Here is a 19,226-nt window from a genome sequence, read left to right as displayed (position 1 = left end):
TTACTCCCCTGCCAGCCATACCACAGTCACCTCTACCTTCAGATGGCATCTTTCCTCTAATAGGAAAGCAAGCCATTTCATTATGTCCCAAGGATCAGTCCAGACAAATAGGTTGCAACCATCCTCCAGCAGGTGGAGATAGAGAATATAAAGAATACTGGCTTGCACAGGAGCTTATAAGGCACAACTCATTAGAGTTCTCTATTTTCAGCAGGCGGGATAGCAGTTCCTATGCACTGTGACTTCTGTGTGCCCTCCTGTTCTGCTTGCAGGTTCAGTTGAGTTTGGGGTTGAGAATATCCTGTGCCTCAGAGTAAACCTAGTAGTCTAGGTCCCTCCTTGCTTCCCTGTTGCCACTTTCTATCCATCTCAGTCTTCCCTTCTCTTTTTCTCCAGCCTCTATCTTAAAAAAAAAAAAAAAAAAACCAGCCACTGCTTTTTGAGAGCGCTTGTGCTGTGGGAAGATTGTGGGGCTTCAGCGCCTTGGAGGTCACGAGACAGGCTGTTTTCTGTGAGCTTTGCTGCGGGGGTAAGCTCGGCTACCGGTTTCTGCACACTTTGCTTTACCTCTCTGGACATGCCGCTTTTGCCTACTTTGGCCATCAGTACCCAGTCTCCTGCCATTTTGTCAGCGGGTTCCTTGCCTGCTACCATGTCCAGGGATGTTGGTTTTGCAGGGTAGAAGACTCTGCCCTGCCATTTTCAACTGAATTTGTTCTTTTATTACATCGGGCCTTTTTATTAAAGTCAGCTCAAGCTGCTTCCTCCCTTCATGTTGCTTTTGAGCAGCAGCTTCCTAAGAAATAAAAACTTAAATGTTCCTCCTCAGGACTCAGAGGAGGTTTTATCTGTGTATTCTGTCTGTCCTAGTTCTGCTGATGCCCCCGACTCATACATTTCAGAGGCAGACGGGGGTGATAATCCTACTGTAGCTAGGCTATTTTTGACAGCAGAGTTGCCTCTGTTGATCATAAAATCTATGGAGGTTTTAAACACTTCTTCCCCTGCTTCTCAGTCCTCTGGTCCTGCTCCATCTATTATATCAGGTACTAAGAGACCTCCTGTATCTCTCCATATTCATGAGGCTATGTAGGAGCTTATTGCTGCTCAGTGGGAGACCCCTGATTCTAACCCTCGGGTGGTTCGCGCTGTGTCCAAATTATATCCCCTTCTCTCATTGCTTTGTTATCAAATACTGGCCTGGTTGCTAAGTGCAGGAGCTTATGAGGCACAACTCAGAGTTCTTTATCTCCACCTGCTGGCAGATGATCAAAACCCATTTGTCTGGACTGATCTTTTGGAACTAAAGGAAAGAAAATTATCAGGTAATTAACTAATTTTTCCTTATTCACCCTAAGTTGAAGAACCAGAAAGCAGATCTCACAGTTACGTTTAACTTCAGGCCAATTTCCAATCTACTGTGTCTCTCTGTAGTGATTGAAGAGCTTGGATAAAATCAATGCCTTGCACTTTAGACAAACTGGCTTTCATTCAGGCACTTGTGGATTGTTGGGATTAATCTAGAAAAAGGATAAAAATGTTCTGCTAAACTCTGTTGCATTTGATCTGGTGAATCATTCCTTTCTTCTTGTTATGATCCTACTGGGATAAGCATGGTAGCAATAGGGTATTGGTCCTGATTGGCTATGTCAGGGATTGGGCAGACATCTGAGGCAGATGATGTCAGATGCCAGATCCTATTTAACCCTAACTCTGCTTGCAAAGGACAGCTCTAGCATTAATTCCCTCAGCTGTGAGCTTATCTTGTGATTCTCCATTGTCTGTGTGTGTGGCACAGTATGAGTTCTCTCTCTCTGTGCTTTCCCTTTAACCCTTTACTTGCTGTATCTGTTGTTTGAATCCTGTTTGGGCTGCTCTTCCATTTGAGCTGGGTGGCACAGCCCTGAGCTGCCTCTGTGCTTTCCCTTTAACCCTATACTTGCTGAATCTGTTGTTTGAATCCTGTTTGGGCTGCTCTTCTGTTTAAGCAGTGTGGCACAGCCCTGAGCTGCCTCTGTGTGGTTTCCTTTTTACCTTTTCTTGCTGTTGTTACTGTTAGTACCTGTGTGTTTGGTCTTGTGACTTTTCGTTGGCGACTGTGTTTTGCGCAGTGCGCGTAGCCTAGTTAGTACTCCCTTCAGGGACTTTGCTCTGTTCCTTTTCCCCTTGTTTGTTTGGGTTCCAGTTCAGCCTTGCGGTCATATGTTTGGAATCTGTTACGTGTGAGTTCCAGTTCGGCCTTGCGGCCCATTTGCGTGTTCTAGCTTTTCTTTCTGGTGGTGCTCTCTGGTCTCTCTGAGCATGTTGGGCTTTGTAGCCTTTTGTCTCTGTACTAGTGTGGGCTCATGACCAAACAACACTTCTCTAGAGAAATCCAGACTTTTCTATTTTTGGAATGGAACCATGAAACCACAGTACTTATCTGGAACATAATTTCTAATGTACACAGGTCATACTGGGCAGAAATGGATTGGGCCCAGACGTGGGGTACCTCAGGACTAGCTACAGAGTTGGCACCCATGACTATATGCAATTTATTTCATGCATAATCATGGTAGATATCGCTGGGTGTGTCCTGAAGACTGGGTTGAGAACCCCTGATCTAGAAACCCTTTTGTTTCAATATCTTCCCAGCTCAGCTGGCACTGTTAATCCAGTCATTGGGGTTTTACTTTTTTCATTTATGCTGATGACATCCTGTTATTAAATCCTTTTGATGCCATCACCACTAATTTCTTCTCTAGTATTTCCTTAAATCTAGAGAAAGTTGCAAACTGGCTATCAAGCAATGGTTTTAAATCTCTCCATCTCTCTCATTTATATTCCCTTGGGGCAATTTCTCCAAATAGCTTAGTTTTGTGCATAGCAGGACAGGAATGAGCCTCACTTCAAATCAGGGCAGGTGGAGTATGTTCGTAGCCTCTCAACTTTACTGCTAACACTCGCCAGCTTGCATTGTCCCAAAGATATAACATGTATAGGCAACTTATCCAAGTGTGTGTGTGTTTTGTTTTTTTTTAATCAACCTGTCACACTCAAAACAAAGGGAAATATTTCTGTATCTTTCTGCCACTTTTTTTGGTCTCGGACCGCATTTCCTGGTACATGAGGCTCTTCTCTCGCTCCTGATCTTTATCTGCTGCTGCTGTGGAATGGAATGTGAACATCATTAACTGATTCTGTTAAAGTTCTAGGTATCACTTTAGATAGGTATCTGACTTCACACATACCTAATCCCGTGAAGAAATCCTCCATCCTGAAATAGTTGTGTAACATTCATTCACTTTCGGACTGTGGAACCTTGCATCTTCTCCTCTATTCCTTGGTGCTCTCATGCTCGGATTATTGTTAACTCGCTGCTTTAGGGTTTAAAACTCTCCCATGTCAGAAGGCTTCAGCTAATTCAGAAAACTTCAAACTGCTCTTTGAAACTAGGAAATATGACCATGTCCCTCTCTTCTTGGTCAAAGAATATTGGCTTCCAATTTCTTTTCAAATTCTATCCATATACTTGTCATTTCCCATCAAGTTCTCTGTTCTGAACAGCCTTCCTTCTTGTTCACTCTACTTATACCATTTTTACCCACTCACTCCCTTGGTTCCTCACAACACAGTCTTCTGGTTATTCCATCTCTCAGATGTGTAGATATCACTAAGGGTTCCTGCTTTAGCATACTAGTCCCCATCGTTTGGAATAGCTTTCAGTGGTTTTCAACCCGGTGCTCGGGACACACCCAGCCAGTCAGGTTTTCAGAATATCTGTAATGGAATATACATAAGATTTGCATACAGTGCAGGGAGGGCATGCATAGGAGCCAACTTTTCAAAATGATTGGGGGGTGCTAGATGAATGATTAATGCTTCCTGGTCAAGATAAAGGAGATTGAGCACCCCCAATATCGAACAAGCAGCTACAGAGTTGGCACCCATGACTATATGCAATTTATTTCATGCATAATCATGGTAGATATCGCTGGGTGTGTCCTGAAGACTGGGTTGAGAACCCCTGATCTAGAAACTTTCATAAGAAATTTAGGTCAGCTCTGAAAACCTACTATTTTGGCTAGGCTTTCCCTGATTAATTTTTTGGTTGTCAGTTGGTGCTAACCTGCTTTACAGCTTCCAACAATATTTCTTGGCTAATATCTAAACTTTTATACTATCCCTCATAGTGTCTTTGTCACCACTTTCTTTTTACTACAATATCGATACTGTCTGTTATGATTTTATTTCATTATACTGTTGTAACCTAGGTCTCCTACCCCTTCCCAAATTTTCTTTGTGAACAGCTTAAATCTGTTAGTGGCTTAGTGGTATATTAAAGTTGAAATGTAAGTATCATGGCTCTATATTTCACTATTGAAAAAGGCTGGCCCTTTAAGTTTAAAGGATTGTGCATATGGAAGAAGGGAGATGATGATTCTATACTAAATATAATAAAACTACTTCTGCTTCCTACCCTGATGAAAGGAAAACATGACTTAATTTATGCAGGTATGTTAACATGTGCAGACAGATATTTTTATGGGGTAAGGGTGTTCCTTCTGTAGTGGTGCTGTATCCCCTGTTCCTTCCTAGCCCTTCTATTACTGCAATACGTTTCTGTATAACTTACATTTTTCTAATAAGTATGTTAGTTTTCTGTATTAAGTATCTTTCTGGCTCTATCTTTGTTTCCAGAACACTCAGGAAGAATGCCGCTCCTGGCTATTTGTAAGTTTCTCTGATCTTGGCACAGTTTCTTTAGCTCGGCAGTATTTTTCCTGTGCCTAAGATGCCCCAGTGTGATGGAACTGTGCTTGCCAGATAATAATCATGACTTTGTGTAACAGGAAACTCTCAATATAAGCTGGAAGTAGAACTAGTGGTTTTACATTGGACACTGTCAAAGGGGAAAAGAGCAGATAATGAGTTTTGTCCAACACAGAAACTTAAAGTAGCAGTGCTAGCATACACTTTTTTGGATAAATGTTATAAGAAGTAAATAAAATCGCTACAGTCCTGCCTTTGGTTCTTATAACTCTATGCTGGAGCTTTATTAAAATATAAAGATTATCCTATTTAATCACACCCAGAGTCAGATATTAAGGCATAGGCAAACTAGGCACTTTGGAGGGGGGGGGGGGCTCTGTCAGATGTGCTCAGGATCCAGGAGGTTAGGACTGTCAACTGCCTGGATTTTTTTTTAAGGATTCTATTTATAAATTACCTGTCTCAAAGCCAGAAGGATGGCTAAGTATGTGGATATTTTTCAGAGTTTAAGCCCACTACAGTTCTCCATTCTCCCCTCTTGTAGTGCACAGGCTGTAATAGGATTCAGCCAATGGGAAGGCTTCTAGTCACAGGATGGAGGGGCTTAGCTGAAAGGGCTTTCGGGGAAAGTGTATTCAAAATCTCTTCTCTGCTCCCCCCCCCCCCCCCCCCCCATCCAGCAACTCCCTTTCTTGCTTCACACCACTAGCCCTTATTCTCTCCCCTACCTAAAACTATACCCATGCTTTAGGTTTTCAACAATTCAATCTGCTATCATAGGTTAAGCAAGGCTATTTGTTTGGGTTACCTCTGTCAATGAACCATCTAGCTAAAGAGAATTATTGCAGAGACATAGGAGTAACCCACAATATTGGCGGAGACGTTTATCAATTTGGAGCTCAAAAATCAACTAAAAGGGGAAAAAATAGTAAAAATGGCAGTTCAGTACCATAGAACAAACCCTACACCATTATGAATATTGCAAGAATCTAAATTCCATAAGCAGAGGGTATCACCGCAATCTAGGCAACATTGCAAAACATCTCAGACCTTGGAATGTTACAACTCAATTGCATGGATATTAGAGCAAAAATGAATCTCTCATTTGCAGCATACTAGAACATAAAAGAAGAAACTGCTTTATTTTTGTTTCAATAATATACGAGACAGGGAACTTAAATGTATAAACACATTACGTAGACAGTTATTTAAACTATTTTGCTCTCTGAATCTAATGGAAACTGAACAAAAAGAGTAAGCTGGTGTTTTAATGTCTGCCTCAGACCTGTTCAAAAATCAATTAAATCAGGACTGTGTAGGGATAGCTCAGACTACTGTACTTGAGGCCCATCTTGTGCCTTAAGACAAATCTTGGAGAAAAATAGTTCAGGTACCTTTTTCTAATTTCCAGAAGATATTTTTAAAATAAATCTTAAGCTGCCTCAGAACAGACTTTAGGAAAACTGATCAGGCATAAATTACACTTCCTGACCATATTGTTCAGATTTTCCACCTTCCTGTGCAAGTTCACTATGAGGCTCATTTTCAAAGCACTTAGCCTCCCAAAGTGCTTTGAAAATATGCCTCAATATCTCTCATCCAATTCCAGTTTTTGGCACCTTCTTTCATCGATTATCTACTTTGTTCTCCAGAACAGTAACTGCAGCTTTCAAAGACAAAACCTACTGCACCAAATTTTCCAATTTAGCAGTTTCTGCATTGCTCTGCCCCCCCCCCCCCCCAAAAAAAAGCGTATATCATATGGTTTCAAATGTGAAAACCCAAGGATGTTGTGAGGGTGTTTCTCCTAGCCCTGTGGACTTAAAGGTCTGTAGAACAGCTTTCTTTAAACCTCCTCTGGCCCATCAGAGGGTAAGGCAGATGTCTCCTCCTGCTTCAGATCCAGTCTACATACATCGTAAGAACATAAGATTAGCTATACTGGGTCAGACCAATGGTCCATCTAACCCGGTATCCTGTTTTCCAAACAGTGGCCAAGCCAGGTCACAAATATCTGGCTGAAACCCAAATCATGGTAACACTCCACACCACAAATCCCAAGGCAAGCAGTTGCCTACCATGTCTGCTTCAACAGCAGATTATGGACTTTTCCTCCAGGAGCTTGTCCAAACCTTTTTTAAACCCAGATACGCTAACTGCTGTTACCACCTCCTCCGGCAAAGAGTTCCACAGCTCAACTATTGAGTGAAAAAATATTTCCTCCTATTTGTTTTAAAAGTATTTCCACGTAACTTCCTCGAGTGTCCCCTAGTCTTTGTACTTTTGGAACACGTAAAAAAAAAAAAAAAAAAAAATAGGATTTACTTCTACTCGTTCTACACCACTCAGGATTTTGTAGACCTCAATCATACCTTATTATTATTATTATTTATTGCATTTGTATCCCACATTTTCCCACCTTTTTGCGGGCTCAGTGTGGCTTACAATACATTATGATTGGTGGAAATACAATATGTTACAATTCAGGTTATGGATTACATCTCCCCTCAACCGTCTCTTTTCCAAGCTGAAGAGCCCTAACCTCTTTAGCCTTTCCTCATACGAAAGGAGTTCCATCTCCTTTATCATTTTAGTCACTCTTCTTTGAGCATCCAAATGCTGAAACAGAAGTTGCTTCCATTGCTGCTTCAGCCTCAACTACTTGCTTTGCTGGAGCAACATCACATGGGCGTCATCATGTACCACCACTAGGGAGGGGCCAAACAATGCTTACTGATGGCTGCACCAGGAGAATATGCTCCTCAAGAGTGAAGATAATGGCCTCAGAGGGAGAAATGGAACACCTCTTGCCATCCCAATCCCAATCAAGTACTCCACTGAGGTTCCAGGTCCAGCTCTCCACATAAGAAAAGGCATAAAAAGGGCAGCTGCTCAATTCCCAAGCGACCTGGACACCAATCAGCAATCAGTAAGCTGACTGATTATAAGCTAGTTCATAGTAATAGGTTTTTAAGATGGGACCTACATGTCAAAAAAGATTATTCTGAATGAATACAGGGTGGGAGAGCATTCCATAGCCAAAAAGAAAACACAGAGTTTCTTGTGGATTCATAAATTGCTTTTCTAGGTGCTGGTGGAACCAGTCAGTGACACTCAACAGATCTCGGGGCATGAGCTAGAGTGTATGGAATGACCATGTTTGAAAGGTATGCTGGGGTGTTCAAATGATAAGCCTTAAAGACAAAGATTAAAACTTGACACGATAATGGACAGGTAATCAATGTAAGGCATGTAAAAGGGGAGTAATGATTAAATTTTTGAACTCTGCTAAGGAAGACAGCAGCAATATTCAGAAGTGTTGGAGGTGATATAATTGACTTATAGCCAGACTGGCATAGACTATATTACAAAAATCCATTCTTGAAATAAGAACAGCATGAACGAGAGTAAGAAGAGATAGTGTAGAAAGAAGATTAAAAATTGACTGTATTTTGCACAAGGTAAGAGAGCTAAGTTTTTTAATAGATGAGAAATTTGGTCCCAAAAGGTGAGAAAGTAAAAAATGATTCCCAGGTAGCAGAAAAAAAATTTGTGAGTGGGATTGGGATATCAAACAATATTGGAACCAAAGCAGTCTTAGGATGATAGCAAGACACCCAATGAGTGGAGGAGTAGCCTAATGGTTAGTGCAGCGGGCTTTGATCCTGGCAACCTGGGTTCAATTCCCACTGCAGCTCCTTGTGACCTTGGCCAGTCACTTTGTACCTTTGCCCCAGTTACAAAAACTTAGATTGTGAGCCCTCTAGGGACAGAAAAAGTACCTGCATATAATGTGGCCAGAGCTGCGTACATCTAGTAGCACTATAGAAATTAGTAGTAGTAGTAAGTTATGGTTTTCTCAGGATTCAGAAACAAGATTATGAGAACTGCGCCATCCAGAGAGCTAACAGGCTTGCAATGGCTTTAAATCAGGTGAAGTGGGAAAAATATATAATATTTAGCATAATAAAACGCCCGGATGTTAAAATCCTAAGCCAATACTGCCAAAGGGCCGAGAAAAATATTAAACAGCTGTGAGGAAAGGACAGAACCACCTTGGGGGACTCCACAAACTAGAAGTTTGAGTAGAAGTAAAAACAGTAAAATATCAGTTAGCCAGATATGAAGAGAACCATTCAAAGACTCTGCCACCCAGGCCAATCTCAGAGAGTTGTATCAAGAGAAGCGTAATCTACTAAGTCAAATACAGCTGATAGGTCAAGAGAAACTACGAGTGCTATATTACCAGAGTCTGTAATAAATAGAATGGATCTCACTAAGAAAAGCTGTTCAAACATTTCCACAAACAGCTTGCTTGCATTTCCAAAAATGGCAAAAGCTTTTATCAAGTTCAATGTAGCACTTCCCAGCAGTGCAGCAGTAGAACTGTTATTCAGTTGCTCAGGACAAATTTTTGTGTCACGACAATGCTCTTTGCGACGGTAACTTTGAGAATTGTTTTTCTGCAGTATAAGCTGAAGTCACATATTGAGAATTCTGAGACTTTAAACATTAAGGAGAGTAATCAAAGTATTTATCATTAATTAGTGATTTGCTGATAATAAGAAATGTGTTTGATAAATTAAGTGCAGCTTTTATTTTTAGTAAATTAACTATAAAGTTAAAAAAGTTTAAAGTAGTTGTAAACTGCTTTGACTTGTTTTTGAAAGGCAGTATACATATATCGTAAACAAATATTATTACTACTTGTACAGCACCTACTTAAACATGCACATAGCTACAATGGCCTACTGAACGGGATGGGGTTGTGGAGGGGCCTGGCCCTAGGGCACCAGTCTGTGGGGGCTTAAGAGAAGTTGGAATGTCAAAAACGCACACACAAAAAAAAAAAAAGCTCAGGTTGCAAAGTGTTGTGTGTTGAAGGGAGACATATATAAAACAATAGTTCTCAGGCACTGGAAACCCACTGTACACCCCTCCAGTGCTATACAAATTTAGAGCTGTACCGAATAGCATATTTTACTGTTCAGCCAAATATGAATAATGAAAGAAAAATATTATTTGGCCAAATGTGAAGATGAATAATGGGCACCGAGCTTTAACATAAATGATTAATGAAGCAATGTGAAATCAGAAATCAAGTTTATTACAGTAGGATTTAGCACAGTACAGCCCTGAATTATTCATATTCAAATTTAAAAATTGCTATTCGGTCATATACGAATAGGATATTCAGGGCCAAATCAAATCAAATACAAAAATATTCAGTACAGCCCTAGTACAAATGCGAATAAGAGCCAGGCCCTGCTCCATGGTGCTTACAGCGTACCTAAGACAGCCAAAGCACTTATTGGACAGATGTGGGATTTTAGACTGGGTCTGAATAAGATCAGAGATGGCATACAAAGCACCAGCTTTGAAAGCCTAATCCAGGCATATACGGGGCACCATATGGAAAGCATGGCATCAGAAGTTGATGATGGAAAAGAGGCATATAGGTAAGAGACTTGCAGGTGAATAGAGGTTACAAGGGTGTACATAGAGATAAGAGACAGTGAAGACCTGCAGAATGCATACTGTATATACTTTCATTTCTTAACTGTCCAACAAAACAACTACAGTTAACATACATAATACATAGTAACATAGTAGATGACGGCAGAATAAAGCTAGTAACAAAAAAAAACCCAGGTTAGTAAAGTTATATTTAATCAATACAACGGTTAAAACATGCTCGCAGTACCCTTTGCCTTATCAAAGGAGAAATTATGTCTCACCTAAATATTCTTTTGTCAGCAACAGTATTCTGAACAAATGGATGCTCTCTTCCTACAAGCAGGTGGAGGTAGAGAAAAGATTTAATTCTACCAGTGACATCACCAGTATAGCTGTGCTGCCCCCTGGAAGATTTCAGTACGTACCTGCCCAAGCAGCAGAAGGCCCCTTTTTAAACGCAATCATGCCCATTTGGCCAGTGCAGCCACAATGATCAACAAATGAGCAAACACACCAGAGTGGCACTCGCTACCCTATATACACCAGGGGAATACCATGTCTGACTGCCAAATCAAAATATGTTCGAGAAACTGAATGAACAGAGCACACCCAGAACCCCAGGCAAAGGTCTTCCAAGGGTGAGATTTCAGAACAGTGTCGCTGACTAAAGAAAAGAAAAATCAAGCGAGAGAATTTCTTCTATCTTAGCATCACTGTTCTGAACAAACGAGATGTACTAAAGATGAAGGAAGACAAAGCCCTCTGAATGACTCCACAAAGGAATGCAGCAAAGACCACATCACCGTCCGACAACTCTCCTCAGGGGACACCACTCGGGCCTCCACCCATGAAGTGGCCTGAGCCTTGGTAGAGTGGGCCTTGAACCCCTGAAGCACTGGTCGATTCCTGCAGATATCAGCAGCACAATAGCTCCCTTAATCCACCTCACAATGCATGTCTTGAAAGCCAAGAACCATCTGCAAAGACAATGAATCCTCTGAAAAGGAAAGATAAGGTACCCGACATGACAAAGTCTGGAGCTCCGAGACCCTCCGAGCACAGGCATCAGCCACCAAAATCACGGTTTTAAGAGTGAGGTCCTCGATGAACGCCAAGCGCAGAGGCTTGAATGGGGCCTCAAACAGACCCCAGAGCACTAAACTGAGGTCTCATGGAGGAAAGGAAGGATGAAGTGCAGGCCGCACATTTGCCATCCCCCTGAGGAAGTGTGCTACCTCTCTATGCAAAATCAGAGAGGTCCCCTGCACCTTCCTCTGGAATTGGATAGTGCTGCCACCTTGACCCTCATGGAGCTGAAAGCAAATCCCTGACCTACAGCCCCCCAGGTAATCCAGCACCTGAGAGGGAACCAAATGGCTCTTGGGCTGACTCACAAGACAGCCCAGAGACTCCAGAAAGGAAATAACCTGAGAGCAGTGGCCTGGATGGCTTCTGCTGCCAAATCTGCTCGAACCAGCCAGTCATCCAGGTAAGGGTGAGCCTGCACCTTCTCACCTATTTCTTGGCCCCAAAGAAAGAAGGCTACTTCTGGCACATCTGGGACATCAATAGGGTAAACCTTTGCCTAAGGGTTAAACACTTTTGGATGGAGACCCTGGACCTCATGTGCATGGTGCCGTAACAAGACAAAAGGCAAGCCCAGAAGAGAAAATGCTGCCACTGCACACAGAAGCACAAAACTTTCCTGCGATGATCCACAATGGGGATACAAAGATAAGCGGCCATGAGGTCCAGGGTCTCCATCCAAAAGTGTTTAACCCTTAGGCAAAGGTTTACCCTATTGAAGTCCCAGAAGGAGCCTTCTTTCTTTGGGGCCAATAAATAGATGGAGTACCAACCCAGACCACACTCTGCCAGTGAAACAGACTCCATCATTCTGAGGGCACACAAGTGCTGAAGATAAGAGCAACAGCCTGCCACTTAAGGGCCGAGTCGCATGGGGAGGACATGAAGGCATCAAGAACTGGACGGGCTAACTCCAAAGAGTACCCCTTCTTGACCACCTCCAGGACCCACTGATCCAAGGTGATGTGGGCCTGCTTATCCTGGAAGACAGAGAGCCTGCCTTCCACCAGTATCACTATGACAGCACTGCAGGATTAAATAAAACAACGTTCCGTTTGTGGGGCACAAAGATTGGCTACCACAGTAGTAGGAAAATGCTGATAGGAGAGAGTCACTGAATGAGCAGCATTCTGGTTCCTCCCCCTGGAACTCGGGGGGGGGGGGGGTGGGGTGGAGGGGGGACGAGGGGGAGGGGAATGGCTCTTTGCGATAAATAATTAGATTTTGGGTTGCTATTTGGGCACTCAGTCTCTGAAAGGTTCGCCATCACTGCTTTAGATGATCAGAACAAACCAGAAAACGCAAAGTGTGGGGCTCCATCATGGTTTGCATAAGTGGCATTGTGCATTAAAAAAAAACATACAACAAACGTATATTCATTAATAGTTCTCCATATTCACAATTTTTAAAAAAAGCTATGTAAGAGGGGCAAACATATATACAGACGCACATCCCTATTCAGGTATGTTTTATAAGCTGTATACTCCAATTGGTTTTATATTATTTTATTATGCTGCTACATTACAGAAAGGCGATTTAGAAATAAGACAAAACTGAAAACAATGAATTTAATTTTCATGTTGGTTCATTTATTTTATATGCCAGGGCTCGGATCATTTTCAAAGCTTTCAGATTCTAATCTACGCGTTAATCGCTATCCTGGCTTTGAGGCACCTTAGGTGATGTTACACAACACACTGCACAGCTCCGCTTTTACCAGCTCTGTCTGGAACAGACGCCTATTCTGTAAAGTGCTTAAGCAAAGCCAGGGCCGTGCCGATGCGGTAAGCGAGGTAAGCGCCGCAGGGGGGCGCCCACCTCTGGAGGGCGCCGCCGCGGTGCTTACCCTCGCCCCGCCGAGGCCTTTAAATCTTTTGGTCGCCCCGGGTGTCACCAGAAAGGGGGGTGCCGCCGCTCCCGCTGCTCTTCATCCTGGCACCCCCCCCCGCCCCCGCACCAGCCCTTTAAATTTATTTGCCGACGCGATAGCGAGCGCAGCACCTCGTGTGGAAGTAAAGGAAGCGGATCCGATCATCTCATTGGGCCTTCCCTCACTGTCCCGCCCTCCTCTGACGCAACTTCCTATTTCCTCTAGGGCGGGACAGTGAAGGAAGGCCCAATGAGATGATCGGATTCGCTTCTTTTACTTCCACACGAGTGCTGCGCTCGCTATCGCATCGGCAATTTCTTTTTAAAGACGGGTGGCAGGGAGGGAGAAGACGAGGCAGGGTGAGGGTGGGGGCCAGATGGGGTGACCGTGAAGGTGGGGGAGGACTCGGATAGCAGAAGGGACTGGGTGGGAGCCAGATGGGGTGAGGGGGACTCGGATGGGCAGAAGGGACTGGGTGGGAGACAGATGGGGTGAGGGTGGGGGGCACTTGGATAGCAGAAGGGACTGGGTGGGAGACAGATGGGGTGAGGGGGACTCGGATGGGCAGAAGGGACTGGGTGGGAGACAGATGGGGTGAGGGGGACTCGGATGGGCAGAAGGGACTGGGTGGGAGACAGATGGGGTGAGGGTGGGGGGCACTTGGATAGCAGAAGGGACTGGGTGGGAGCCAGATGGGGTGAGGGGGACTCGGATGGGCAGAAGGGACTGACGTCAGAAGAAGGCGGACACTGAGGGAACCAAGAGCGCAAAGGGAAGGGAGACGTCGGCAGCGCTCCGCTTTCACTGACGCTGCTGCGACCGGAAGTAAAAGATTTAAAGGCCCCAGGGTGCGGAGGGAAGGGCAGAGAGGCATGGATGGGAGGGCAGGGCCCAGGGAGAGGACAAATTGCTGGAAGGGAAGGGGAGGGGAGAGAGGATTGCTGGCTATGGATGGAGGAGGGAAGGGCAGAGAGGGACAAGGATGGACATGGGGGCCCAGGGAGAGGACAAATTGCTGGAAATGGAGGGGAGGGGAGAGAGGAGGATTGCTGGGTATGGATGGAGGAGGGAAGGGCAGAGAGGGACAAGAATGGACATGGCTGGGAGGGCAGGACCCAGGGAGAGAGGAGAAATTGCTGGAAATGGATATAGAGCAAGAAATGAAGAAGAAAGGAGAAAAGTAAAGAAATAAATGGAAAGGAAGCCCTGGAAATGGAGTTAAGAGGACATATAGCAGCAGAATCAGATACTGGACCAGCATGATTGAAAAAAGAAAGTCACCAGACAACAAAGGTAGAAAAAAATTATTTTATTTTCATTTTAGCGTTTGGAATATGTCCACTTTGAGAATTTACATCTGCTATCTTATTTTGCAATGTATAGCAATTAGTTTCTAAGAATATTGCTGACAATTCCTTTCAGTGTGGCAAGTGGTGAGCGATCATTTTCATGGGGGGGGGCGTGATCATTTTCACGGGGGGGGGGGGGCGCCAACTGATAGTCTGCAGGGGGGCGCCAGAGACCCTAGGCACGGCCCTGAGCAAAGCACACAACATTTTGCGCAAACTCCATCACCGTGTCCACCAGGGGTGTCGAGCTTAGCAGACCCCTCCATCATTTTGGGAAGTTAATGCCTCTTGGTTCAGACACTCCATCTATTCTATTCATTGCCTCAAACACAAACAGTAACCCTCAGGAAATGACTGTGTTATTCGGAAACTGATGAATAATTTATCTTTGGCACAGACTCATCATAAGGTATCAGTTTAAAGATTAAAGCAACTTTCTTAGCACGTATGAAATATTAACAGATTGTACTGACCCCTTTCTTTGTATTCTTCCTTCCTATCCAGTAAACCCACTAGATCACAGCGTACTAACCTGAAACAAATGCTGTTTTTCGCACATCTGTATAAACATGCTTGCAAAGCGAAGCGAGTTAGATGCCTTTATGAAAAACGCAAGAAAGAAAAGCGGAAACCACACTCCCAAACTACCAGCATAACTTGTGAACGCAACCGGGTATGCGATGACAGCTACCAAAACATCCGCTAGACAATTCTCCCTCACCTCCTAACAGCAGAACTCTGCCAGGCTAGACATTCACAACAGTACGACTAGAAACAGAAAATGTAACAACGCAATATTAGAGCCAAGGCTAAATCTGCTAATACACGGATCCCTTTAAAAAACATCACACGTGTTAACGAACTGAAATGACCGTCACATGCAGGCATGTGCTCAGGCTAGCAGCAGGTGGAGGTGACTCGGCTGGACACGTCCTCCTTCTTCAGCCAGGAGACGAAGATGCAAGATACTCACCAGAAAAATAACTTGGAACAAAAGTTGGCGGTCTGCATGGGGTTCTGCTTCTCCACCTTCCGCACGGGCTCCATGCTGTAATAACTTTATTAAGTAATACAATTAGAATCCGGCCGCGACTCCTTAGAAGTTAACAAGCAAAGCCCTACCACACACAACACCGTCCCCGACCCCCCCAGCCTTGCCAATCAGCTCTCTAACCTCTAGCAGACTGCGTGAAGGGTATCGGCTAAGACCGCCAGGCCACGCCCCCTAACGTGCCTATTAAGGCAAGGAATCCCCGCCCCGCATGTTTTATAGGGCGTCACTATACTAGTAAAAAAAAAAAAAACAGGCTTTGATCCCAGGCCCTGGCCTTCTACTGAGCTGGGGGCGCTTAGGGTCTGGAAACTTCGTCGCTGGACCGTGTTCTTTTGCGTTTCGGTTTCTCGGTTGGTGGCGCTGCGGTTCAGTCTCCAGAGTGTTTAGAGTCTAGGTATCTCCACGTGTCGCACTGCATACACAAAAAGAGTGGTTATGATGCTGGCTGCCTTTTTTTATTATTATTGTGACATTTGTGCAAAATAGATTATGTAGAGACAATTAAGGTTCCCTGTGCAGTTGTGCCAGAATCTTCAGTACTCTGCCAGAAGATAAAAACAGTTCTGACCTTATACTAACCCTAGCACTTTTTTTTCCAGAACAAGGACAGTCGTCCCTTCCTGACACAAGAAAGAACCTGACACCCGAGAACCTAGGCTGTGGAGGGAAATATGGGCTCACGTAAATAAGGCAGCCTAGGTTAGGGGTTTTTGGTTTTGTTTTTTTGTCTTTAGCTTCCAGTGCTTTGGTCCTTGCAGAAGAATCATGTAAGGACCACCAGATTTTTGATTTGCAAATTTGAGGTGGGGTGGAGCAGAGCCTTCCCATGGCAATTTTACATTATAAAAGTTTTATAATCTACTAAAAATAAATACTTTATCATTTTATATCTAAGAAAAGTACTTTCTCTGTTTAACACAAAATGTTTAGGGTCTACTTCCAATGGTTTATGGTGTTTCATATGTCCCTTATAAATGAGAATTAATTATGCAATGACAAAATCTAGCTGGTCAATGTGTGTCACATTAAGAGCCCTGTTTATTAGGGTGTGCTAGCGTTTTTAGCGTATGCTAAAAATTAGTGTGCTAACCGTGTAGACACACACAGGAATATTATGGGTTTCTATATGGTTAGAGCGCGCTAAAAACACCAATGTGCCTCTAGCACAGCTTAGTAAACAGGGCCCTAAGTGAGATGTATGTCCAGGTTCTGAATCTTTGAACTAGGTCTCATGACATTTACACTTACGTGGTATCTATCAGACAAAACTATCTTAACACGTGTCTCTGGCATGGTTTTATTGTCCAGTGTCTCTCTGTGTCTTCCTAATTAGAATTATTTCAAATGCTAATAATAATAATTTCAAAAACGCCTTTATCCTTCTTGCTCTCCGTTCTCATCTTTCATCTGTCACCCTGGTATCTTCATCTTCATTTCTATTTTTTTTCCATTTTCAGCTTTCTCTGATTTGTCTTTTTCCTTCACCAGTGGATAGTTGAATGCTTTTCCACCTCCATGTATGTTTCTACGTTTTTTCCTTTGATTAATTCCCCTTTTTCTATCCTTGCTGTTCTTCTACCCATGCCTTCTCTCTCTCTCTCTCTCCTTAATACATAAGTGTTGCCAAACAAGGACAGACTGAAGGTCAATAAAGCCCAGCATTTTGTTTCCAACAGTGGCCAATCCAGGTTACAAGTACCTGGCAAGATCCCAGAACAGTACAATACATTTTATGCAGCTTATCCTAGAAATAAACTGGATTTTCTTCAAGTCCATCTTCATAATGGCTTACGGACGTTTCTTTTAGGAAGATGTCCAAACCTCTTTTTAAACCCTGCTTAGCTAACTGCTTGTGATGGAAAATATTAAACATTGCTTTTCAGTCTTGCTTTAATCGATAATATAGTTTTAAAATCCTCTGGCTGGTATGAGATAAGGCACACTCAAGAACAATGTATAAGATAAAGCACATCTCAAGAACAGGTTGGAGTGTCTCTGAAGCCAGCTTGTGCAGGAGGGAGGTGGTGTATGCTTGAGGTGCTGGAGATAAGCCACCTGGCCAGTGGTTTGTTTACCTGAACTGAGAGCATATGACTGAAACCTCACGTACATTCCTGGATGAGTTTTAGCTTAATAAAAAGGGGGCTTTTTGCAGCAGAGCCTTGGGGCTCATTCTGTGGATGGACGCATTGTGCAGAAAAGACTTGTTCCTAGTTATATGGAGACTTTGGGCTTTTTGCTGCAATGGGCCCCCAGCTGATGAGATAAGGGCCTAAATGATGTAATTCCTGACCAGTGATATATCTTATTTTACTTTTCTATAGCCTTCCTTTAGTAATGTACTCTATTAGTGTGTGTATTTCTTGATCATTGTGATGCAGTAACACTAATGACTTATGCACTCTCCAATTAAAGTGCAAATTTCATTTACCCAATGCGAATTTAAAAGAATCTGTAGTATTTTAGTCTTTGAGTAGTCTGTAGTGATCAAGTGAGCAGGCTGCAATACCGAAGCAATACACTGCTTTTATCACATTCTCTGGCAAAGAATTCCAGAGTTTAATTACAAATTGAGTGAAGAAATATTTTCTCCAATTCCTTTTAAATTTATTACTTTGTAGCTTCATTGCGTGTCCCCTAGTCCTAATATTTTTGGAAAGAGTAAACAAGCAATTCACGTCTACCCATTCCATTCCTTATTTTATAGACCTCTACCATATGTCCCCTTAGCCGTCTTTTCTCCACGCTGAAGAGCACTAGCCGCTTTAGCTTTTCCTCATAATGTTTTCCCATCCCCTTTATCATTTTCTTCGCCCTTCTCTGTACCTTTTCTAATTCCACTATTTCTTTTTTTAAAATGCAGTGACCATAATTGCACACAGTATTTGAGGTGTGGTCGCACCATGGAGTGATACAAAGGCATTATATCGTCCTCATTTTTGTTTTCCTTTCCTAATAATACTTAACATTCTATTTGCTTTCTTGCCCGCTGCCGCTGCACACTGAACAGAGGGTTTCAAAGTATCATCAACAGTGACACCTAGATCCCTTTCCTGGTTAGTGACTTCTAGTGTGGAACATTGCATCACGTAACTATAGTTCAGGTTCCTGTTTTCCACATGCATCACTTTGCACTTACTCACGTTAAGTGTCACCTGCCATTTGGATGCCCAGTCTCGTAAGGTCCTCTTGTAATTTTTCACAATCCTTTTTCAGTTTAGCAACCTTGAATAACTTTGTGTCGTTAGCAAATTACCTCACTAGTTATTCCCATTGCTAGATCATTTATAAATATGTTAAAAAGCATTTAGCAGTCCAACTGATTCTTTTGCCGGCTTCTTGCTTTTAATATACCTAAAAAAGTTTTTACTTTTGTGTCTTTTTGCCTCAAGCGCAATCTTTTTTTTTTTTTTCAAAGTCCCTCTTTGCCTTCCTTATCAGCGCTTTGCATTTGCCTTGGCATTCCTTATGCTGTTCCTTATTATTTTTCAGTCAGATCCTCCCATTTTCTGAAGGATTTTCTTTTAGCTCTAATACCTTTCTTCACCTCACTTTTTAACCATGCAGCCTGTCGCTTGGCCTGCCTTCCTCCTTTTTTAATACATGGAATATAACTGGCCTGGGCTTGCAAGATGGTATTTCTGAACAGCATCCACAT

The 19,226-nt window shown here is 43.0% G+C and overlaps 1 protein-coding gene across 1 annotated transcript in view; it reads right to left on the bottom strand.

The window, feature by feature from the left end:
• The window catches only part of ABCC4 (ATP binding cassette subfamily C member 4), a 520,751-nt gene extending 505,102 nt beyond the window's left edge, over positions 1 to 15,649 (bottom strand). The window contains exon 1 of the mRNA XM_030201377.1: positions 15,488 to 15,649. Within this exon, the coding sequence (XP_030057237.1) occupies positions 15,488 to 15,561 (74 nt within the window). The 5' untranslated portion in view covers positions 15,562 to 15,649. The remainder of the gene's footprint in view (positions 1 to 15,487) is intronic.
• Between the last annotated feature and the right edge of the window lie 3,577 nt (positions 15,650 to 19,226).

Source organism: Microcaecilia unicolor, chromosome 4 (assembly GCF_901765095.1).
Source record: "Microcaecilia unicolor chromosome 4, aMicUni1.1, whole genome shotgun sequence".
Lineage (NCBI taxonomy): Eukaryota > Metazoa > Chordata > Amphibia > Gymnophiona > Siphonopidae > Microcaecilia > Microcaecilia unicolor.
This window is presented reverse-complemented; position numbering and strand designations above follow the sequence as displayed.